This window comes from Hemitrygon akajei, chromosome 13 (assembly GCF_048418815.1).
Source record: "Hemitrygon akajei chromosome 13, sHemAka1.3, whole genome shotgun sequence".
Taxonomy (NCBI): domain Eukaryota; kingdom Metazoa; phylum Chordata; class Chondrichthyes; order Myliobatiformes; family Dasyatidae; genus Hemitrygon; species Hemitrygon akajei.
In genome coordinates this window covers 85,903,324-85,928,633 of record NC_133136.1, presented here as the reverse complement: position 1 = coordinate 85,928,633, position 25,310 = coordinate 85,903,324, and the positions used below count along the sequence as shown (strand labels likewise).

The window sequence follows — 25,310 nt, the reverse complement described above, 5'->3', positions numbered from 1 at the left end:
GAATGTGAGCAACACACTGAAACTAAAGTGCAATTTGTTAAGAAACAGGAGTTCTACTGGTGGCAGAAACTACCTGTAGCTTATTGGCATTTTGGCAACCTTTTAGGGACAATCAAGACTTACTGCTAAGATTAATAATTCATTTCCTGTTCTTTATGCTACGTAATCAAGGGATTCTATAGAGCATGAACTTGAGGTTGATTTATGCTGTGGAATCAGGACATTAAACTACATCATGCAAGACCTAACACAGAGATATCTAGCTCATTTATTCAAGGACATTAAGGTCACTTACATTAATTATTTTACATTATGATTTAATTATCAAAAAGTTGATTGTTTTGAAATTTGAGAAGTTCACAAGTGTTGTCTGTCCTGAACCCATCATTATCCTCATCTCTATAGATTCTACTGGCAGCCTGTCCCATGTACCCACTAGCCTCTGAAAAAGCTGGTCCCTCAGGTCCCTTTCAGATCTTCCCCCTCGAACTGTAAACCTGTGTCCTTTAGGTTTAAACTCTCCCACCTTGGGGGGGGGGGGGGGGGTGGAGAGAAGAAGATGGGATACAATAAAAATAGACACTCATCTTACCAATGCCCCTTATGATTTTCTATATTTCTAAGGTCACCCCTGAACCTGCGTATGCTCTAGGACGAAAAGTCTAGCCTATATACACTTTCTTTATAACAAGTGACAGTTACGTCCTTTTTAAAAATTTCTGCACCCTTTCCAACTGACTGATATCCTCCTTAAAGCTGGGTGCCAAAAATGCACATCAATCCAAATATGATCTCATCACTGGTTTGTACAGTTGCAACATGACATCATAACTCCTATGCTCAGTGATCTGGCTGAAGACAAGCATGTCAAGGAAATATCTTCTTTGGTATCCTGCACATCCGTGGCATCACTTTCAGGAAACAATGTACCTGCAACTCCTTTGTTTTTCAACACTCCAGGGTCCTACCATTTAGTATCCAAGCCCTGCCCTCATTTAACTTACTGAACTTGCATCTTGCCAAGATCTGAGTCAAATTTCATATGATACTCCTTGGTCCAATATGCTAGTTGATGTAGATCCTGTTGTAATCTTAAATAACTCTTCACTATACCACCAAATTGTGTCTTACTATGCCAACTACATTCTTATTCAAATCATTCATATTAATTAATTCAGCTGATGAACAATGGTGCACCCAACACTGATCCATGTGGTACAAAGCCCTCCAGTCCCACAAAGCCAATTTTGTAACCATTTGGCTAGCTCACCTGGGACCCCCATGTAATCTATCTTCCAGACTTGCCTACCATGTTGGTTGCTGTCAAAGGTCTAGACTAGCCCACAAAGTGGGACCCAGTCATTATCAACAAGTTGATATCTTGTGCAAGATAACTGCTAAAGGCCAGTTTGTGCTCTCCCAGGATAAATATGGAATTACGAAGTGATCATATCTTACTTGTACTCTTTGTTGATCAATTTGGTGTAACGCACAGTATCATCCATACCACAACTGACAAGTTCACCTGCATCATTGATCATCATAGATGACACCATATTGGTATGGCCTTTCCCTGAAAAAGCATCATTCTCTCCAGATGGAGCATCCCAGTAATGTGAGACCATATTAATCAAGGAAAGGTAAAATAGAAACTTCACCAATACACGCAAAGCCTTTGTTATTTCACACATTTTACACAGGGAAAGACCAGTTTGGTCTGATCTTTCCGACCTGGTCCCATTGTAATAATACTGTATTATCTGATTTGAATTAGTTCATACAACTAAAAATGCAGAACAGCAATATTATATTTTGCATTGTTGTTCAACTTTCCCTTCATGAAAAAAATATTGGTTGTGAGCCAAGTTTAATGGTCAAGTTTTGAAAAACTGCTTTCAAAAAGCTGGGAAGAAGACTGTTTACAGGAGATTCTCACAAAGGAAACTGTACAAGGCAACTGCTGCTTTAGTGCATGGCTCAGTGCAAACCAAATGTTTGCCCCAAACTTTTTATGGTTGCACTGAGTCAATTATTAACCAAATCAACCAGGGTCGATATCATAAATTTCCAAACTAAATTTACTTTATGATTTCTGTATTGGTTTCAAAATACTTCATGTTCTCAGTGGAATACAAGTAGCATGAATATCAAATTTATTTTAAATAACTACAGAAAAACATGCATGGTAATTAAATATTCAATTCCAATTATGTCCTGTTGACTCTTGGATTTTACTCCTGTTGAATACATTTCAGGAATGATCAGTGACTTTACACAGCAAAATAATGAATGTTTGAAACTTGAATAAAACATTCTGATTCAATTTACTAATAGAAGTATTTTTTTTTAAACAGATGTTTGCAATAACGATAACAGCTTACTTCACTGAGAGCAAAGCTGAAAATGACCTATAATTCCTATATCAGAGGAGATTTAAAAGGTTGATGAAATAAAATATTTTCAAAAGTCATGCAGAATTCTTATGAAATATATTCCATTTCATAAATAAAAGAGCCATGTTTCAATTTCAGGCAGTTAACATACTTGAAATTTGTTACCGATGAAAACAAAATATTTTGCCCAAGTCACATATTACACAAAATATCAGAATGAAGAAAATGATTCGAAACAGGATGACAGAAACAATTACTGATTAAACCTAGTTCCTTGAAAAAATAGGTTCTCATTATTATTAAATATCAAAGTCACTTTCTAAAATCTAGCATCACCAAAATGATATTTATAAGCAACAACAAATTCAAGCTCAGCAAATTTGGGTAGAACAAATTGGGGATAACACAAATTAAAATCTTTAATGAGAATCTACAAAAAAAACCTTAATTCATTATAGTCAAAGTTCATGGAATTGAATGAAATAAAATAGGCAGATTATTTTTATCCACGATGTTTTAAGCTATGCAGTTAGATATTTTGGCATGTGACTGAAGTAATTAGTCCAGCCAAAATATCCACAACAAAATAAAAGGATATTTAAATGACCATCATGGCTGCCCGAGTAAATAGATTGCTTCCCATCATCAGTGTGAACAGTCAAAGACTGAATTGACTTGGTGTGTCCCTATAAAATAAAACAACATTATCAAAACTTAGGACATATAGATGCACAAATAGAAAAATAATCTGGTTGTGTATACAACCCAGACCAACAACACAATTAAGGTTAAGTCAAACAGATGAAAGAAAAGCCAAATGCAGCAAAATCTTTCAAACTTGTCACAAAAGGTTAATGCATATACCCTGGTTAATTAATTCCAAAGAATTTTCTACTTTTAACATGGCAATGGTCTTCGAAAGGTTCAACAATTATTATTGAAGCACCCAAGCCAAAGTCAATGCTCCAGTGACGATTCGAATTTTGTGGAGGACAGCATTTTAGACCAAGCACAGACACTGCATGGCTTCAGAAATCGTAAGGATCAAGGAACATTTAAACCCTAAAAATGTGAAAACATTGCTGAATCACACTATTCTAATCTTTAATAAAGGAGACAATTTTTGTGCCTTAAACTATGAAATGCTACTCAAAAAATCATTGGCTTATTTGTTATCAGCAATTATTTATTTGCTAAGAAAAAGCTAATTGAGATTTTGAGTGCAATGGGCAAGTCTTGATCTGTTCAGTATTGCTTTTGTATACTGTGTCTGAGTTGCAACTTGGCCTTTAGGTGCAATATATTCAAGTTTGCACACATGGACTACAGTCCTCTTTAGTCTAATTCTATACTGTTACAAACTTTAAGACTCGCTGTTTCCTCTATGTTGGAAATATAATTGAAGTCGCCTAGTTACAACAGGTTTCTATTCATGATAACTGTTCTTGTTGGAACAAAAGAAAACTCAGTGTGTGATCTCCAATATTACATGAACAGCTGTGATGGGAGAGTGACCAGGGCCTGGGAAAAGCAGCCACTGCCTGGCCTCAGTGTGTGAGCAACCCATTTCTACTCCATTGGGCTCAAATTCCTACCACCCCCCACCCCCAGAAAAAAAAGTTGCTGCAGGTGAGGAGAGAAGGAACATAGAAAAGCCCCTTTCCCACCCAGGTGCTACAATCAGGAATTCTATCCCCATTTATCACTACACATAAGATGCATTTGTAAACTAGGGAGGACCTATATGGAGGTGCATTTTTGTGAATTTAGCTCATGAAAGAATGACATTTTGATACCATCAGGAAACCCATGAAAGATTAAACTTTAAATGCAAGAATAGTAATTCTACCAAAATAAAAATAACCTGGTACAGACAGATCACCCCATCATACACAAATGAATCTTATGCCTTCCCTCTTCTTTTATGTGCACGTTTTTAATGGCCCCCATTCAAAACCTTCAGCCAGATATTTATATCCTAGCCAGTTTATAGAGGTGTTTGGAGTTTATAACAATGATCAATATTGTCAGCCTGCTGTGGAGAGGTTCAAGCTATTAACAGTGCAACACAGCAAGTTGTTATTGGTGCCCTCATTAAAAGCCATATTTTCCCCTAGAGCACAAAATCTTTTCAAATTGTTTCAAGCATCTCTGTACATGATATTTTTTTTACAATTGATAAGGTCACGCTAGCATGTTTCTCAGGATACATTGGCAAACTACAAAAAAAATTGTACCAAATGACAGAGCTAATGAAGTATCCAAACCTGACATACATTTAATCCAACTGTAATTCAACTTTATAATTGGCTCTTACAACTACTATAAAATGAAATGTCATGTGCTCTTCTGGTAGATTTATGTAAAGTAAAATGTAAATAATATTTTCATAAGATCTAGAAAATCTTGCCTTTCTGCACATAAAGAAACAATATCAATTAAAGCCAACATCACCACCGTTATTTTAGCACCAGAGGTATGATGCCTATGGCTGAAGGTTAAATGTTCCTCCAATCTTTATACCCCAAGAGAATTCTGATCATATTCACTATATTAATAGTAACAGAAATCTGAAGAGGATAGGTTTCTTCATGAAGATAATTTAAAGCGCAAATCATTTCACAAAAGAACCACTATGACCGCCACATGAAGATCACTTGCAAACAAAATGACATGCTATAATTTACATGTAAATAATCTGGGTTTTTATCTTAGATTAGAATTTCTCAGTATTTGATCTGTACATAAAATAGACTGCATGCTAACCAGAGGAAAATAACCATCTTACAAAGTCCCAAACTCAGATTAAAGCCCATTTTGACTTCCACTGCTGCCTGATCCATTCCAACACCCGAACTGCAGGCATATTTGAATTCAACAAGCCAGAATTTGGAAACCATGCTTAATGCACAAACAGCAGAATGCCAACCATTTTTAAAAAAAATCACTTTAAAAACAAAAAAAAACGCCACCTCAGAATACTAACTTAAAACCATAGATTGCACAGGCAAAGTGCAAACCCAAATCAAACAGGAAGAGCAAAAGCTGAATAATTCCTTTGCCTTTTTCTTTGCTGTTCTTCCACATACCCATTTAAATAAGCAACATTCTAAAGCTTTTTGCAGAAGCTCCCCTGATACTGCACTTTCAGATTCCACAGAGCTTGGCATCATTTTAATTCACAACAACTAACAAGTTTTTGAGAATATTCTTCCTCTGGATGGTAGAAATTACGAGACAGTTAGGTAAGACGATGCTGATGCAAAATGTAGGATAAACAACTATCAACATGGAACTGGTACTCAGAGGGATCAATGCAATTAAAATGATCAAACTGTCCACTTTGTACAATGGCTGCTATAGCTCTGTGGGGAACAGGTATTGTCTGGTAAAAAAAAACAGTGCACAGCACTGCCATCATTAAGATAAAGTTGTAGGAAAATGAAAATGAAAATATGTTGCTGGAAATCTGGAATAAAAATAGAAAGCGCTGGAAACTCAGCAAGTTAGTTAAAAGGAGAAAATTTTAGGTCTGAGAACCTTCAACATATTAAGTCCATTGCACTTGACAGAAGCAGTGTGATCTTCTGAATATTTCCAGAATTTTCTGCTGTTAATATTGGGAGAAATAGCTTGCACAGTTTAAGGATGGGAGTGGTGGAAGAGGTGGAAACCCTACAGGTAATATTACAATGCAGCAACAAGCTTTATGTTGTTGGGTCAACTTTTAAGAGAGGGAGTACAGAGAAAGTAGGAGGGAAGAAAAATACAAGCAATAAAATGGCATTATTTAGACAAAAGATTATACTTTCTTAAACTACGCCAAAATCATTTTTGTATATACAGGTATCCCCCGCTTTTCGAAAGCTCGCTTTACGCCACTTCACTTTCACAAAAGACCTACATTAGTACCTGTATTTGCTAACCGAAAGAAATCTGAATAGGATTTTTGCTTTTACGAAAAAAAGCAAAAAGCGAAAATAGCGTTCAGTGTTTGTTTTGTAGCGAGCCATTTATAGAGGCAGCGAGAGTGGCACCGCCAAGTTCCTTCCCTGGGAACTACACTCAGTATCTCTGCATCAAGCCGCCATAGCTTTGAACTGTGTCTGTGAGCATTTGTGCTTTATCTCGATTTATTTTGTGTATCCGTTAGCAGGATGTCTCCTAAGGTATCAGAAAAGCCTAAGAGAGCTCGCACGGGTGTTACGCTTAGCGTAAAACTGGACATAATTAAACATTTCTGTTGTGGTGAACACTTCCCGTTGTGTTTCATTCACATCCAAGCAGTTGGAATACCCAAGTGATTTTTTCTGAGAATGTGAGTGGCTATGTTAGTCCTTTTGTTGAAATTGATGCAATTACTGATTACATCAATTTTATCAATGCTGATGCATTTGCAAGTGGAAAGGATATGAATCAAAACCGAACGCAATAGCGAATAGCCCAAAAGTGAAGTCGTCCAGGAATTGAATGTGAAGCACTTGATAGCAGAAAAGTATGACTTCAATTTTGAAAGGGCACGTAGATTTAAGGCAGGTTTGCAGGATGTTTTGAGTGCTTACAAAGAACTTTGACGACTCAGCCTAACACACCATCATCACCACCACCACCACCATCTCTCAACCTTCCAGTGTGCTCGCTGTCTTCCCAATTCTGGTAAGTGAAACTATTTCTACTTTATATAAGTTGTGTATTTCTCGTATCATTCCTACTTTTACTATATGTTAGTTTTATGTGTTATTTGGTATGATTTGGTAGGTTATTTTTCTGGGTCTGGGAACGCTAAAAAATTTTGATAATAATGGTAATTGCTTCTTTGCTTTACACCAGGGGTGTCAAACTCATTTTAGTTCACGGGCCGGATTGAGCAAAATGCAGCTTCATGCGGGCCGGATCAGTAGGACGCGTGCGAACGCAGCTTTCGTTGTCTCCGTTTTTTCAGCCTGATCTCATGTGTCTCAGTCTCTGCTATAACTACAAAGTGTTTCACTTTACAAATTCCGTTTCTTATGAAGAAGACTGCCGAATAAACACTAAAAACCCTGAAATCCTGGTACCTGAATAAACTCAGCATTAGCCATATCATACGCCATAGGTGCTTCGATTACTGGGGCCAGCTTTAATAGTAATTAGATATTATCTCGCGGGCCAAAGATAATTCCACCGCGGGCCGGATTTGGCCTGCGGGCCTTGAGTTTGACATATATGCTTTACACCATTTCGGCTTATGAAAGGTTTCACAGTAACGCTCTGCTTTCAGATAGCAGGGGAAACCTGTAATTCAGATTGAAAGGTACAGTATGTTTTATATTTCATAAATATTTCCACCCCTCAAAAAAATCTTACTGTATTGATACTTTCCCATCTGACTTCATCCCAGTTTTCCAAGTTGGTCATCAGCAACTGAATTAGCTAGCGTTACTGCTTTACTCTCAAGTTCATGAATTAACAGTTATGGTTGTTAACACCATCCTTAGTAAGGTATGCAATTTCATGATGAGGCACTGACAGTCACTGCTGATTCTTAAGAATCAGATAGATCTAGGACTAGGAATCCATGTTTCCAAAACATATTACTGACTTTTAACATGGAAAACCTGATAGTTTAGAAAACTATTTATTTAATATTAAAAGTATTTTACACCTTAGTGCAATTTTTTATTTATGGTATCCAGATTGAACTTGAAATTAAAGTTATATTTTGTCAAAGTCTGAATGATAGACTATTTTTTAGATAACTTGCTTCCTGATTGACGTACAACATGAAAACACTGTATCCATGAATGAAATTGACATTGCTACTTGCATCTAATGCACAAATACCTTGATAACACGGAGAGGCTTGTTGGGATTTGCTGTATCCAGATAGTTGATATATCCAGAAAGTGAAATACTCAGCAGATATTTTGGGTGCCACATGCAACCTAATTGTTGGTCCAGTATATCAGATCCCATGTTAAATGTTGTCACTGCAGTATTGGCTTCAACATCCCATAGTTTAACAGTCTTATCACCAGAGGCAGAAAGGAGGTATTTTTCATCATCACTCCAACTAATCTGTTGATTGCAATAAAAACAAACATTAAAATATGGCACATAAATGAATTAGTATGTCAATTTACGAAGAGTTTTCCAGTAACTTCTAAACTGAGTTACTGCACACTTCATGCTTGCAAAATACTTTAGTAAGTGAAAACATCATTGTAGGGTAATGACTTTGAAATTTTGAGATTTTGAAATTGATGGCCCATCTTTAAAAACCTAGACTGGTCTTGTAAATAGAGAATGAAGGAAGTGTTGCAATCTAGGTCCCGTTTGCTCTCCCATTGTACTCCTAATATCCAATGGTATCAATTCCAAGGCACAGGGGAACCATCTCTGACGACACAAGAGACTTTAGATACTCATATCGGATTAACATAATCTACTGGAGGTCAACCGAACCAGTGTTAGTATTTCAGGTTTAAATCCTGCAGTTGGGATTGAGAGCGGAGAGGTGAAATGGCCAGCAAAGACAGAAGAGCAGTGACAAGAAAGGATTCTGAGCTGAACAATGGACTGAGTGGTGCAAGACCTAGAGCATCAATTATTTTCTCCCACTAATGCTCCTCCACCTGCTGAGTTCCTATAGAAGACTGTGTGGATCTATCTTTATGGTCTTGGCCAACAAATACTGATCATCTGGCCATTGGCACTTTTTTGAAAATTTATGTGAATTTATAAAGAAGGTGCTGTATTTCCTAAAATGTCAAGTTACAAATAGAAAGATAGAAAAAAGATATTTCCAAATGACTTACTATATACATAAAGTTGGATTTTAAGGAAAAAAATTCAGTCCAGATAGAGGTATGTGCCTATCAGCAAAAGCTGCATATTCTCATGTAAGGAGTAAAAGTTAATACAATGTTACCATGAAAAGAAAATACTTACAGCATATATACCTCCACTGTGGGCCTCATCATGTCCAAGAGAACTTAACTGAGTTGCATCTTTCCCATCATAGAGAAAAATCTATTTGAAATTACAGGCACACAATTATTTCATAAAATTGAATATAACATGCTGATTCCTTTAATACAAGACTCTGTAGCAATAGATACCCAACACGAAAGCCAATAAATGAACCATTTAAACATAGTAGTGAAAGAAACAATCTCCCCAAAAATCCTCTCTTTTATGGAAATGAACAGTGTTTCCAGCCCTGAGGAATATTCCCAATAAAGCTGACATTATGTAAGAACAGCACCTGTAAAATTAGAATACTGTCATGACTGCCATTATTATCCAGCCCTTTACCTTTTACACCCATCACCTCCCAGCTTCCAAGTACATCCCCTACCATCTGGCTTCACCTATCACTTTCTGGCTTGTCCTCCTTCCCTCTCCACACCCCATCTTATTCTAGCAACTTCCCCCTTCATTTCCAGTTCTGATGAAGGGTCTTGGCCCGAATTGTTGACTGTTTATTCATTTCCATTGAATGCTACCTGACCTTGTGAGTTCCTGTATCAGTTTGTATGCATCGATCTGGATTTCCAACATCTGCAAAATCTCGAGTTCATGAATTTCCAACTAGCAATCAGGTGTGACCCAACAAATGGGCTTCATTTTGGCCATAATTAGAAACAATCAAAAAAATGTCTATACTAGTTCCCATATCCATACTGTAGTTCTAGGTGTAATTAAGTATTATTCTTCATCCTTAACATTAGCTCCTCATTGTTATTGATTGACAGTTTCCAATGCTTGAAAATGATTGTTAAATTTACCCAAAACCAAATCTCATCACTTCTTAGTTTCTAAAGTGTCAAAAATGCTGATCTGACAAAAAAAGAGTAAAAATTTAATTCAACTAAATAATGGGAAAATGTAAAGGAACCATCTTCCATACACAAAGGAACTATGTTTGCTTGCTACTGATAAATTCCTTCCTCCTGCCTGATAAATAACGACACCTGAACTAGAAGGTGTGAAATCCTGACATAGATCAGGCAAAGACAAATTTGAGTATCATACACTACAACTACCAGCATTGTTATTTTGAAACTGTAAAACATAAAAATAAAAAAGTAATCTTGCTTAAGATATTAAAGAAGTGGATATGTTAGGGGGGAGGGGTTAAGGGGAGGGGGAAGGGTTGATAATTTTCTCTTTTCTTTCTGTAACCTATTTGAAAATTCAATAAAAAATTTTTAAAAAAAGGATATTAAAGTGTCATCTTTAACTTCATGCCTTTTGGAAATCAGGTCATTTTTTACTCACTTAGCTATTCACAGTAGCAGAAATTTTGACCAGGGGTGCCCGAACTTTTGCATGACACACACACACACACACCCCCACCCCCACTCAATGTTTTGCATTCCATGCCTCTGGCCTGTTGATTAACTGTGAATTCAAATGCTGTGTCTCTGGCAGCCATGCTTCAGCTCCCAATACTAAGCTTGGGAATTCCTTTCTTCAATCTTTCTAATACTCATCCATTTTTCATATTTGAGGTATTCCTTTAAAACCTACATCTTTAACTTTTTATTGTTGACTTGATTGACAGCTACATTTCCTGCAAAGCCTCCTGGTCTATTTTGCAACAAGTTAAGCATGTAGCTGTTTTCCTAAAAGTCAATGATCTTTGTGGTGATATGATGTGTCAAAACGTGATTGGATAGAGTTCTGAGCATGCGCAGAAATGATAGAAAGATCTGGAAGCATGGCGCTGTAAGACACGTGTGGTTGTTGCTGTTAAATAAAAGTTCTATTCTTCCAGAATATGGTTCTTTATTAGATACCCACGGTACGTATTAATATAAAGAACACAATAATCTTTTCAAAATTTGTATCAGACTTTGTTCCATACTGAATGCTGCTATGAGTACCTTTTAATTTAATTTAAAAATTGGAACCTTAAGATTGTAAGAAGATTGGTACAGTAGATTCTGGTTAATTGGGATATATTGGAACAACAATATTTTAACTCCAAGCAGCTGCCCCATAAAAATAGTTTAAAAGGTATTAAAAAATGAAAATATGTTACTCAGTTTAACAATAGTTATGTATTGAAATGAAATACAGAACAAAATGGAACATTATCAATACTACGACAGTTCTATAACATTGTGTATTAATCCTAATAGTTATCAGAGAATTCATCCAGCGTATGCTGCCATATTCTTTTGATTGACAAATGAAAAAAATCAGTGCAGACAGTGCAGATAATGGACTGCCTTCATACTGTTCTTTTGACAATTGCATCCTCAAAATCTCCATTTTCATTGTAACATTCAAGATAGTTGCTGACATCTACAAATTCTTTGTAGCTTCTAACTGGTTGAATTAATGAAGCAGTTTCATTTGTTACGCCCGTGGCCCCCTCCTTTTTGAGAACCGCAGGATCGCTATTGCTTCGAGTCAGGAGACCCAGGAAATGAGAGAAAGACATGCAGAATCCACTAAGAGTTTGGAATGTGTCCTGGCTTCCGAAAGGCGGAACCATTGATAACGGCTATTGTCTCTTGGAGACAGAATTGTGTATTGAATCCTGTACGATGCATCGAAGCCCCCAGGCAATGAACCGAGGGGGGGTTGGTGGAGAGATTGCATCATCCCACCCTGATTGACATCTGAGACCCTGTGAGTCAGGATAAAAGAGGGTCTGGGGAACAGCCCCTTCAGACGCACCAGAAGAAACGCTAGCGATCCCGTAATAGCGAAAGCCGGTGGGAAAGCCATGTGCGTCCTTTTCCATTTGCCCCGGAATTGGTGGACCTTTACCACGGAAGAACGGTTTAGCTAACCACAAAGGGGAAATCAGTCCCCAACGACCCTCGAAGGATTGACATCATTAAAGGAATGGGCAAGTTAAACCTCCGTCTTTCTCTCCAACCACAAAGCTGCAGCTTGAAAGAACTTGAGTGACTTTTATATTTCCATCGGACAATACATTATCCCCTAGACAACGATAGAGCTATTTGTTATTGATTATTATTATACCCGCGCTTTTAGATTTAGTATTGATGACGTATATTATCTGTATATTTGCATTGATATTATTTTTGTGTATTTTTATCAATAAATACTGTTAAAAATAGTACCATCAGACTTCAACGGACCTCTCTATCTTTGCTGGTAAGTGACCCAGTTACGGGGTTCGTAACACATTTACACTCCAGTCTGTTTCTGGCATCTGCAAGCCCAAATGCTTAAAACACCAGTGAGCAAAACAGTTCTCAATTATCTCACTGCTTATTTCTCAACTATTAGTGACAATACCATTGTTTTTTGAACACAAACACATCCAGATAACCATTTAAAAACTGTTCGTTCTAAGCAGAGTGTAGTATTTAACTGTCACACAAGTGATGGGACTGGCGCTAGTTAGAAACTGTACAGCAAGTCATGTCCCAATTATGTGGCATAGTGTCCCAAATAAATAGAGAATCCTGACTATTTTCCTTAATTAGGGTTTTGTTCTTTAAGAGTTGTCTCAAATAAGCAGCACCCCAATTAACCAGAATCCATGGTACTATTTCCCCTATCATTTCTCAAGTAGTTTTCAACTGATAAAACCATACAGAGCTCAGATGGATTAATTTTATAGCAAGTTTTGCAAAAGCTTCAGGTGCCCTTTTGCATATTTAAACTGATGAAGTGCCAATTTGAAGCTGATGCCAAGCATATTCAATGGCATTCATTATAGCGAATATACACTTAAATAAGCAGCCATAGAAAATTTATAGATCTAAAATATACAACATAACTGCAAGTGATTACTTAAAGTTATGCTATGGTTTTAGATCGGATTAGATTTCAATGTGTACAAAGTCATTGTATTTTCCTATCAATTTTATTATTTTGAAATAATGTTTTTAAAAATTATTTTTAATTAGAATCAATGCTTATAAGTCAATAAAATAAAATATATCTGAAAAAACTGAAATTGGAATTGTGATCTTAATATTACATTGATCTACTAGTCATAAGCAGTTTTATCTCTACAATGATAAAGATAGAAGTTACAGGATAACATTTATAATCACAACACTATCCACTTTTAATATATCCAACATTGTAAAAACTGCATGGCAATGTAAATGTTAACATATGTGCAGATGTTATACTGACTACTTAAATTGATAAAAGTTTTGAAACAAATTTTTGAAGCTTTTTGCACCATAAAACAAATCATTTCTTTGATGTCAATGAGATAAATAATTCACATTTAATACAGCTTTCTCTCCAGCTTTACTCAAATTAAAGGAGCACTTATTACAGTAAAAGATCAACTTACTTTCCGTAGCAAAGGAGGCTAAAGTTAAATAACTTTAAGTAAATAAGAATATAATTCTTAAAGATTTTTTTAAAAGCAAAAATTACTAATAGATATTAACAGTCTTCAGTGACCGTGCAATTTCATCAAGGACAAAGTGCCTCAGCATACAGTCAGAACATGAAGGAGCACAAAACTGAAATTTCAACCTGAAAAAAAGAGGTTGCAAGTCACAAACAAATTCAAATCAGATAATTAACAAATAAAGGCTCTGACCTTCCCATCCGCACCAGCTGAAGCAAACAACTTTCCCTTAGGAGAGTATCGCACACAGTTAACGAACTTTGAGTGGCTCTACAACAGAATCAACATCCAGAGAATTAGCACACAGAAAACACTTGTTTTCTAAATGAAGTTTTAAGATATTAAACTGACAAATAAATGTTCTGTATTATTACAGACCAAACAGTAACACAATCTACACAGCAAGTAGCACAGAGGTGGACCAGTCAGTAGAGCTTCAGTGAGAATTGAATCCGGATATCCTATGTAGTCAAGTTGATTCTGCACGCTCTGTGACCACACAGATTTACCCTGTCCCAAAAACAGGGTTTCATCCCATGTCCCAAAGACATGCAGATTGGTGGATTAATTAATATATATGAAGACAAGGGAAACCAAGAATTTGTGGCCCAAATTAAAAATGGGGCGTGGTCAAAGCTGAAGTAATGAAAATCACAGATATGCAAATCTATAAATAAAGGGAATTGTATTATTTTAGATAAAAGGGACAGATCAGAGCAACTTAATGGAATAAAAATGTTAAAATTGAAGATGATCAGGTAATAAGGTTAATTAGCCTAATGAACTGACTATTTTACAGAGATTGAAATCAGCAGCCTTGGTGGAGCAGACTGTCCAAAAGGTGAAGTGTTTTGGTTTGCATTTGGCCATCAGGAAAAGGATCAAAACAGTATTTAGTGATCAAAATTTTTAGTAGCATCTCAAGCATTAACTCCAGAGAAATGCAGCAAATGTAGGCCACTTTATCAGAAACTAGAGATAAGTCAAACCTTTAAAATGCTGCCCATACCCACAAATTTGTTATTAATGCATCAAAACAAAAACTTGAACCTTCAGAGAAAGGATTTAAATTTACATGATCTCATTTCAACACAAAACATAGCTGACTATTTCATAGTCCTGACACAGGGCCTCAACCCAAAATGCTGACAACTACTTAACCTCCACAAATACTGAGTTTAACTAACCCCCCCCCACACAGCAAGTTCTTTGCTTAAAAAAACAAAACTGCTTAATTAGCCAAATACTCAAGAAACACTAGCTGCTTTATGTTTTCGGTGATTCATGAGGCCAACAGCCAAATGAGGTTCAGTCCCCTAGAAAACAGCTTTTGGAGAATGTTTCATTTCCTGAATTGGTCATTCCTTTATTTTCAAAAGTTGCCAATGTCAGTAGAACAGCTGCTAGACTCAGTCAATTGGTTGTTTTTTTTTTGCCAATTTCTATTAACTGGGATTTCAAAGCTAAGATTTTGTGTAATCCAAATTTAAAAAAATCCAAGGAAACAAACGATAAAATCTGCAGATGCTTGAAATCCGAGCAACATGCACAAAATGGTCTGGCCGAAGGGTTTCAGCCCGAAACATTGACTATACTTTTTTCCCCCCCACAGATGATGCCTGGCCTGCTGAGTTCCTCTAGCATTTTGTGTCTGTTCCAAGGGAACAGGATGGCTTTCTCCAACATGAATTTCAAAAGCTAGTAATCAGCTGCCAGAGGAAATTCCAGTTTTATTTGAAGGAACCTAACCAAGCTGGCTTGGAAAAAAACAACTGGAAAGCAGAACAAGGAATATCTATCTAATGGGCAACCTTTTAATTAGTCTAGAATTTGAACTAAACTTGAATTTTACTTGCATGTTCACCATGCCAATTTTTAAGAATTCCTTCCTAGTGATGGAAAGGTCTTTTGTAGCGGAACACTATTAAATGCACTGACAGGTCCATCACTAGCATTACCAGTCTATATCTCTCTCCTTGCTATTCAAATATTGTTTACCAGTTTATTGTCATGTGCACACGTGCAATAAAAACCCCACTTGCAGCAGCAGCATAGGCATACAGCACCATTCACAAGAAAATAACTACAAACCTTTTAAATGAGAAAGAATGTTTTTGGAACAAAAGTATATTTTAACACAAAGTGATCATAGCTGAACCATAGTGATCAGAAGTATATCATACTATGTCACTTGTACTCAAATATAGTTAACTCTTATGAGAATGAGATACAAGAGCAGAATTAGGCCATTTGGCCCTTCGAGTCTGCTCCACCATATCATGGCTGATCCAATTTCCCTCTCAGCTCCAATCTCCTGTATTCTGCCCATTTCCCTTCACGACTAATCAAGAATCCATCAACTTCTGCCTTAAATATACCCAATGGCTTGGCCTCAACAGCTACCTTTGGCAATGAATTCCACAGATTCATCACTCTCTGACTAAAGAAATTCTTCCTCATCTGTTTTAAACAGATGCCCCTCTATTCTGAGGCTGTGACCTCTAATCGTAGGCTCCCCTACCATACACCATCCTCTCCACATCCAATCCATCGAGGCTGTTCAACATTCAATAGGTTTCAATGAGGTCATCCTTCATTCTTCTGAATTCCAGTGAATAGAGGCCCAGAGGCAAATGCTCCTCATATGATAAGCCTTTCGATACTGCAAGTCTTTGTATTAGTTTCCATCACCACAATCTTCTTAAAAAGCTACTAATACTCAGACCTCCAAGAACAACAGTCAGGCAGATGATGTGGCTTTCTGACTCAGTCCACTGTTAACATACCTATTTTGGCTCAGAAGATAATTTTAAATACAGATGTATTCCAGACAGGTTCATTCTCCATTTCTGGTGTGTTCACGGTTAGCATTATGATTCACCTGCACTTTTCATTCATTTTGAATTTTGCAAAGAATATTTGATCATACAAATTTTGACAATTGTCTGGCACAATTTTAGCCTTAATCTTTTCACTCTTCTATTACTGATCATCCCTGCTGGGGTTTCTTGCAATGGAACTCTGAGGCTTTGAATGGTGCTGAAACCATATGGAATTTTGTTTAAACTCTCAACATTTGGGAAAACCATTCAAGTTTAATTCAAAATATTCAAAGTCTTCAACGCATGATAGATCGATCAGTGTGAACCAGTTGATTGAATGGGCAGTTCTATAATTGACCAAAAGTACATCACCCCGCAATTGAACATTATCACATTTCATTAGCAAGGGAAAATAAAAATAAGGCAGGAACAAGTGGAGAGGGCAGTGAAGAGGCTTTAGTTCAACAGGCATGGGCAAGGCAAGTTTCTTCTTCTTTGGCAATTAGTGCAGGGAGAATGATTTCAAGGGTTTTGTTGTGTTTTTTTTGTTGTGAGATATGGGAACTGAGAGACCGCCAGGCTCCCGGATAACCACAACTGCACCAAGTGCACTGAGCTGTAGCTCCTTAGAGACCATGTTAAGGAACTAAAGCTGCAGCTCGATGACCTTTGGCTCATATGGAAAACAGGGGTGACTACCTCTCTGTAGCTCCTATTAATCACCCAAGTTGCAGGTGACAGGTAACTGTCAGGAGACGGATAGGAAATGGGCAGCCAACACAGAGTACCTCTGGGGCTGTGCCATTTAATAATAAGCATTCTGCTTTGAATACCCTTGAAGGGGACGATCTACTGGGGAGAGTCACAGTGACTGGGTGCCATTACTACAGTGAAGGTTCCTGGGAAACTAAAAGGTCTGAAGGTAGACAAGTCAACCTGGACCAGATGGTGTACACTCCAGAGTTCTGAAAGAGGTGGCAGAAGAGATTGTGGACGCATTAGTAATGATCTGTCAAGAATCTCTAGACCCTGGCATGGTTCCAAAGGACTGGAAAACAGCAAAGGTCACTCAACTTTGAGAAAGGAAAGAGAAAGAAGAAAGGAAATTATAGGCCTGTTAGCCTGACCTCAGTCAGCATTGTTTCCTTAAGGGATTATCTTGCCTGGCAAATATGTTGAAATTATTTGACGAAATAACAAGCCGGATACATAAAGGAAAAATGATAGTTGTTGTCTAACATTAATATGAGAAAGTGTTCAAAACTGTGACACAGACTGCAGCCTGTTGCTGGACAATGTTTTGATCATGTACAGATATGAAGACCAGCTACATAAAAGTTATATGAGTACATTTTCTACTTAATGCAGTAAGAAAACATATCTGTTGTTGTAACTGGTTAATCATCCACCGAGGCTAGCAAAGAATGCCAAGTTTTCCCAAGTCTATGTCTGATTTCTGATGTCAAGATCAGAGGGCAGCTTTTGTAAATAAATGCTCCATTGGTATAGTCATTTGTAACAACAGGATTACCCACATCTGTGTTAATAGTATGCCAAATGTCAATCGTGGTTACTTACTGAGAACTGATAGAAGGTATCGACCATGAATTATGGCTTGAGCCTCACTTCACTGACCATGTTTGAGATGTAGGATGCAGGTATTGCTACTTTATTGGCCATTATACAACTAAACCAACCACTCTGCTAATTTCATAATCTGAGGTTGAATGCTCCATGAAGTAGGGGACTAGCTACAAAGCAAAAGAAGAAACATTTCTTTCACATCTTAAAAAGGACCTCTTTTGGTCTTTGGGCAGCAACAATTTAACATCATTCAAAAGTTGAAGGAGCAAGAATAGTTTGGAACTTTGCAGAATATTATACCACTTCTAAAAAGGAGCATACTGCTAAAATATTTGCACATCTCTTCACGTTTATACCAGGCTCAATTGATAATGAATCATGTACATTAACAAAACTCAAGCAAATCTGCTGATTAAAGCACTTTTTCTTATTTTAATTCACTAATGAAACTTGTTGAATTGTTCCAAAGTTATGACATTCACGTTCTGTGGCAGCTGCAACCAAAATACCTTCTTGATTGTGAGGAAACCTGAAACTCACGTTATATTTGATCCATTGTGGACTGAAATAAATTGAATCATAGACTCATAGAAAGTACAGCACAGAAACAGGCCCTTCAACCCATCTAGTCTGTGCCAAACCATTCAAACTGCCTATTCCCATCGTGGCCTAAGGTAGGAGATGAGTTATTAACTTCAAGCTTTCTGTAGTTTCACTCAGAGTTGAAGTGCATGTAACGAGAGCTGTATAACTCTTCTCCTTCTACCTTAGGCCACAAACTTATCAATCATCCCTGCTGTGGACTACCTGGAGGTCCAAAATGTTCTTGTTACATGCACGTGCAGTTCAACTCTTCGAGTGATAATGCAGAAAGCTTGAAGTTAATAACTCATCTCCTTCACCTTAGGCCACGAACTTAATCACCCCTGCTGTGGACCATTTCTACAAAGAAGGGATCCGTATGCTTCATGACTGCTGGTCTAAGTGTGTACATGTAGGAGGGGATTATGTTGAAAAATAAATGTGCTAGGTTTTCTAAAATTGACCCCTTCTACACCAGGCTACGAACTTATCAATCACCCCTCGTACATACCACCTTACCGAGTCACCCAATTTGTTGATGCAGAAAATTAGAAGATCGCTAGTTTTCAATAATTTCCTAAGAATAAGCATTCTTTCTCTCTCTGCAAGGTCCAATAGCATGGTCAATTTTCAACAGACCAAATCCAAATGAAGACAAAAGAGTATTCAAGACAATTGAGTGAAATGATAAGAGAGAAGCACAAATCTGGAAAAGTCTACAAAACCATCTCAAAGGCACGGAACATATCTCAGAGATTAGTGCAGCCCACTGTGAAAAAGTGGAAAAACTATGAAATCACAATGCCTAGGTTAGGCCACCCCTCTAAACTTTGGAGAGGAATGGCACTTGTAAGACAGGCTACTGTGACACCAACAGTCATTCTGAGTGAGCTGCAGAAGTCATGGTACTATAATCTCCAAGGTCTTGGACAAAAAAGGTACTTTTGGAAGAGTGGCAAGGAAGCAAAGACTTTGCAAAATGTTACTTAAAAGATACTGTAAAGTTGTGGAAGGTCTTGTGGTCAGATGAGACTAAAATGGAACTTTATGGCCTCAACACCAAATGGTACTTGTGGCATAAATCTAATACTGCGCACACTATCCCTACTGTAAAGTACAGTGGAGGTAGCATCTTGCTATGAGGAAGCCATTTGGCAGCAGGGACTAGAAATGTGTCGAGAATTTATGCTAAATACAGTGAGATCTTGCAGAAATACCTGCTAGCCTCTGTCAGAAAGCTTAAAATGGGTAGGAAGTTCATCTTTCAGCAGGAGAATGGTCAAATGTTGACTGCCAGAGCACCACGTAGTGGCTTTTATTAAGAAAATTTAATGTTTTTGAATGACGCAGTCAAGAGTCCTGATCTTAACCAAAGTCTGTTTCCTGTGGAGCGAAGGAGACCAAGATGTGACATGATAGAAGTATAAAATTGTGAGAGGCATACATGGGGAAATTAATGTCCATTTACCATGATTGGGGTGAATAGAACAAGAGGGCATAGGTTCAAGATGAAGAGGTTGTTTGAAGTCATACACGAAGTAGATGTTTTAGACAAAGATTAACTGGCATCTGGAAGGAGTTGCCAGAGAAGGCGACGGTGACAGGAACTGTAACAAAATTTAAAAGGTATCTTGACAGGTACTTGAATGAGCAGTGAATAAACTAGAATAAATGAAGTCTAGTGAGATTTGTGTAGATGGGCATAATGGTTAGCATTGCTGAGCCAGGGTGTTTCAATGCTGAATTACTTCATGGTAATTACTGTAATTCAGGGTCATTTCCATAACCCTTAGCCTAAATTAGTTTGATTCTTCTCTCTGCCCTGCCCAAATGGCTCTGATCCCATCTTTCCAAGCCTGCAGCCCCACTTCTCCCACGAACAAAGTCTACAGTTCATCTCAGGAAAGGGTAGAGTTCTTAATCAAGTGCAGGGTCCTACAACCAAGATGATCACTGGCACTAGAAATGCAATGCCTATTGAACACATTCTTGGGCAAGGTCAAAAATACAGTTATGGTACAAGTGACACAAAATGCTAGTCAGGCCTCAGCCAAGAGTACTGAAATTTGGACACCATATTATCGGTTGAATTTGATAGCATCATTGAACACAGAGAAAATTCAAATGAGTACTGCTTAGCAGTAAATTCTAGCTACAAAGACAGACTGAAGAGCAAGGGTACAATTAATAGGCTTATATAAAATGCTGATAGAGCATCTCTGTTAGCAGAGTTCAATAACCAGGGACCAGTTTTAAGTAACTGACAGGATTAAACTGATCTGGTCTGTACTTACTGCTATAAAATATTACCTTACCAACAAAGAATTAAACTGTAATCAAGTTGGATAGGTTTCTTTGCTGGCAAAGACCAAATGAATTGCAACAAATTATGATCTCCTTGTTATTGACCTATTGGCAACACATCTTACAAATGAGATATCTTGTACAGGTTACTTACATTGATTGTAAACTTGAACTTCACAGGATATGCTTCATAGAACACACAGCAATAATCATCACTACCAGTCACAGCACGGAATGGGCGACTTGGTTTAAGAGAGATGCTGTTTATGACTTTGCTATGTCCTGTCACGTTCCCAGATGAAGTTCCTGTATCCCATTGTAAGACTACAGCATTCCTGTAATATACATAATGATCAATTTGAATGAGACAAATAATTGCATCACTTATTCCATATAAACACTACACACATGACTCTCCACAAGACTGCCCTAGACTAGCAGTCCTATCTTTCCTAACAATCAGAAAAGATATTATAAAGTCTCATATCCCTCATTACATACAAACTATTCCTTAGCAGCATTATTTATGTAGTGTCAGCTTTTAATGGTTTACTGTTGGCATTTCCATCTAGAGCACCATGATGTCAAGCTACTATGATTATCAAGCCTTGGATTGACAAGAACCTTTCCAAAATGAACAGCTTTCACTAAAAACTCTGGCTTTACCTTAAAATTTCTCCCAGCAGTTTACTCAAACAAGCTTTCACATCTTGAAGTGCCTCAACCAAGCTTCAGATCCTATTCTCTACAGCCTACAGTTCCCAGTTTTCTTTCTTTACTGTCTTGCAAATGATAAAGGCCATTAACAAATTCAAGCAAATTAAAATGCAATATAGCCATTACAATAGCCAAATTTCAAAATTCAGGGCTTTAGTCCCAATACTTCTCCTGTACTAATATTAGCTCCTTTAAGCTCTTAATTCTTATTAAATCATTACTGTCCCATTTTTGCCAAATACTCTTTGGGCCCCTTTGCTCCAAATTATAATTTCTTCCTGTCACCAAGGGATTTCTGCTTATTTTCATTCATTAGCACCACATAAACCAATTATATGCCTTTATTTTTGGGATAAGATCCTTCCCTTTACAAGCAAAAAAAGGGGAAATCAATCTCTTCCATTTTCTCCATCTTTCTCCAAATGTCAAGCACTTTAGATTACGTAATTTCTAGGTTTGGTTACATTACATCATAGCCTGAGGAGGGAATGGTAAATCAGACACATTTACCACTATGCTTTGCACATTCAGATAGAATATTTACCTTTTCCATGATATGGCTATAATGATATTGTAGCAATGTACTACATACAGAGCTAAAGACGACACGCAGTCGGTAAGTCGTTTCGAGACTAGTTTATTCAAACTTCATGGCGCTGGCATTTAATCCCTAGCGCCCGCCCTCTCCGGGCGGAAATGACGTCAGAGGTGCATTACCAAAGTTTCTCCCCGCGCGCTGTCTATTTGTGAGCCGGTTCACCTGCACAGCAAGTGGGTTGCCACATAACCCCCACCACCCCCCCCCAGAACCAGCGATACACCCCCCAAATGTCCACAGTCTGGATCAGCCACTGTTTGGGAGGTCTGTGTCTGCGCAGCGGTGCCTGAACCTCGACCGGCTGCGCCAAGTCCACATGGGCTGGTTTGAGTCGGTCCACCGTGAAAACCTCCTCTTTCCCCCGAATGTCCAGAACGTACGTGGACCTGTTGTTGTTGATCACCTTGAACGGCCCCTCGTACGGCCGCTGTAGTGGTGCCCGGTGTCCGCCCCTTCGTACAAATACAAACTTACACAGTCCTGCAGGTCTTTGGGTACATGGGTCGGGGTCTGTCTGTGCTGTGAAGTCGGCACAGGGGCCAGGTTGCCGAGCCTTTCGCGTAGTCTGTCCAGGACTGCTGCGGGTTCTTCCTCTTGTCCCCTTGGGGCTGGTATGAACTCTCCTGGGACGGCCAGGGGTGCGCCGTACACCAACTCGGCTGATGAGGTGTGCAGATCCTCTTTGGGCGCTGTGCAAATTCCAAGCAGGACCCAAGGAAGCTCGTCCACCCAGTTAGGTCCTCTCAGGCGGGCCATGAGAGCAGACTTCAAGTGACGGTGGAAGCGTTCCACTAGTCCGTTTGACTGTGGGTGGTAGGCAGAACGCAGCTGGGCACAGCCGACCACAGGCTGGAGGTGAACTGGGCACCTTTGTCGGAGGTAATGTGGGCCGGTACCTCGAAGCATGCTACCCAGGTTGCAATCAGTGCTCGGACGCAGGAATCGGCAGATGTGTCGGTGAGTGGGACCGCCTCTGGCCACCTCATGAACTGGTCTACCATAGTTAGGAGGTACCGTGCTCCTCAGGACACTGGTAGGGGGCCCACGATATCCACGAATGTGGTTGAACCTCCGGTGGGTGGGTTCGAACTGCTGTGGCGGGGCTTTAGTGTGCCGCTGCACCTTGGCTGTTTGGCACTGTGCGCACGTTCTGGCCCATTCACTGACCTGCTTGCGAAGTCCGTGCCACGCAAACTTGCTGGAGACCAGCCAGACGGTTGTCCTGATAGATGGGTGCACCAAACCGTGTATGGAGTCGAAAACTCACCGCCTCCAGGCTGCCGGGACAATGGGGCGAGGTTGGCTGGTAGCCACGTCGCACAGGAGGGTCCTCTCACCTGGGCCTACGAGAAAGTCCTGCAGCTGCAAACCCGAGACTGCGGTCCTGTAGCTGGGCATCTCGTCGTCTGCCTGCTGTGTCTCCGCCAGTGCTGCATAGTCCACCCCCAGGGACAGGGCCTGGACAGCTGGTCTGGAGAGTGCATCCGCCACGACATTGTCCTCTCCTGAGACATGCTGGATGTCCATCGTGTACTCGGATATGTAGGACAGATGTCGCTACTGGCAAGCCGACCAGGGATCGGACACCTTCGTGAACGTGAAGGTCAATGGTTTGTGGTCCGTGAACGCGGTGAATGGCCTGCCTTCTAAGTACCTGAAATGCCGGATTGCCAGATACAGTACCAACAGCTCCCGGTCGAAAGCACTGTACTTGAGTTTGGGTGGTCGTAGGTGCTTGCTGAAGAACGCCAGGGGTTGCCAGCGCGGTCGGAACGTCCGTTCTGGGGTGCACCAGCATCGTGGCATCTGCCAAGGCTTCCTTGGCTTTAACGAAAGCGGCCGCGGCCTCCTCGTCCCAAGTAATGTCCTTGCCTTTACCCGACATCAGGGTGTACAAAGGGCGCATGATATGGGCTGCTGAGGGGAGGAAACGGTGGTAGAAGTTCACCATACCAATGAACTCCTGCAGGCCTTTGACTGTGTTGGGCCGGGCAAAGTGGCGGATCGCGTCTATCTTGGCGGGCAGAGGTGTTGCCCCGTCTTTGGTAATCCTGTGGCCCAGGAAGTCCATGGTATCGAGACCGAACTGGCATTTGGCCAGGTTGATCGTGAGGCTGAAATCACTCAGGCGGGAGTAGAGCTGGCGGAGGTGGGACAGATGCTCCTGACGACTACAGCTGGATATAAGGATGTCGTCCAAATAGATGAACGCAAAGTCCAGGTCGCGTCCCACCGCATCCATTAGCCGCTGGAATGTCTGTGCGGCATTCTTCAGGCCGAATGGCATTCGGAGGAACTCGAACAGGCCTAATGGGTTGATGAGTGCTGTTTTTGAGATGTCTTCAGGGTGCACCGAGATTTGATGGTATCCCCGGTCGAGGTCTACTTTGGAAAATATTCTTGCCCCGTGCAGGTTTGCTGCAAAGTCCTGTATGTGTGGCACGGAGTAGCGGTCTGGAGTTGTAGCCTCGTTCAGTCTGCAGTAGTCGCCGCATGGTCTCCAACCCCCCGGCTGCTTTGGGCACCATGTGCAGGGGGGAGGCCCATGGGCTGTCGGACCTCTGTGCGATCCCCAATTCCTCCATCCTTTTGAACTCCTCCTTCACCAGGCGGAGCTTTTCCGGGGGGAGCTTTCGTGCGCGGGCGTGGAAGGGTGGTCCCTGGGTCGGGATGTGGTGCTGTACCCCGTGTCTGGGCATGGCTGCCATGAACTGCGGTGCCAGAATCGATGGAAAGTCCGCCAAGATTCTGGTGAATTCGTTGTCCGACAGCGTGATGGAGTCCAGGAGTGGGGCTGGCAACTTGGCTTCACCCAGGGAGAACGTCTGGAAAGTCTCGGCATGTACCAGTCTTTTCCCTTGCAAGTCGACCAGCAGGCTGTGAGCTCGCAAGAAGTCCGCCCCCAGGAGTGGTTGGGCCACGGCGGCCAGTGTGAAGTCCCACGTGTACCGGCTGGTGCTGAACTG

The 25,310-nt window shown here is 39.7% G+C and overlaps 1 protein-coding gene across 1 annotated transcript in view; it reads right to left on the bottom strand.

The window, feature by feature from the left end:
- wdr1 (WD repeat domain 1) overlaps positions 1-25,310 on the bottom strand; it is a 70,086-nt gene that overhangs the window by 29,169 nt on the left and 15,607 nt on the right. Inside the window, exons 5-10 of the mRNA XM_073065002.1 lie at positions 21,184-21,364; positions 13,930-14,007; positions 9,324-9,404; positions 8,217-8,450; positions 2,992-3,079; positions 1,459-1,615 (exon numbers count right to left, since the gene is read on the bottom strand). Coding sequence (XP_072921103.1) covers positions 1,459-1,615; positions 2,992-3,079; positions 8,217-8,450; positions 9,324-9,404; positions 13,930-14,007; positions 21,184-21,364 — 819 coding nt within the window. The remainder of the gene's footprint in view (positions 1-1,458; positions 1,616-2,991; positions 3,080-8,216; positions 8,451-9,323; positions 9,405-13,929; positions 14,008-21,183; positions 21,365-25,310) is intronic.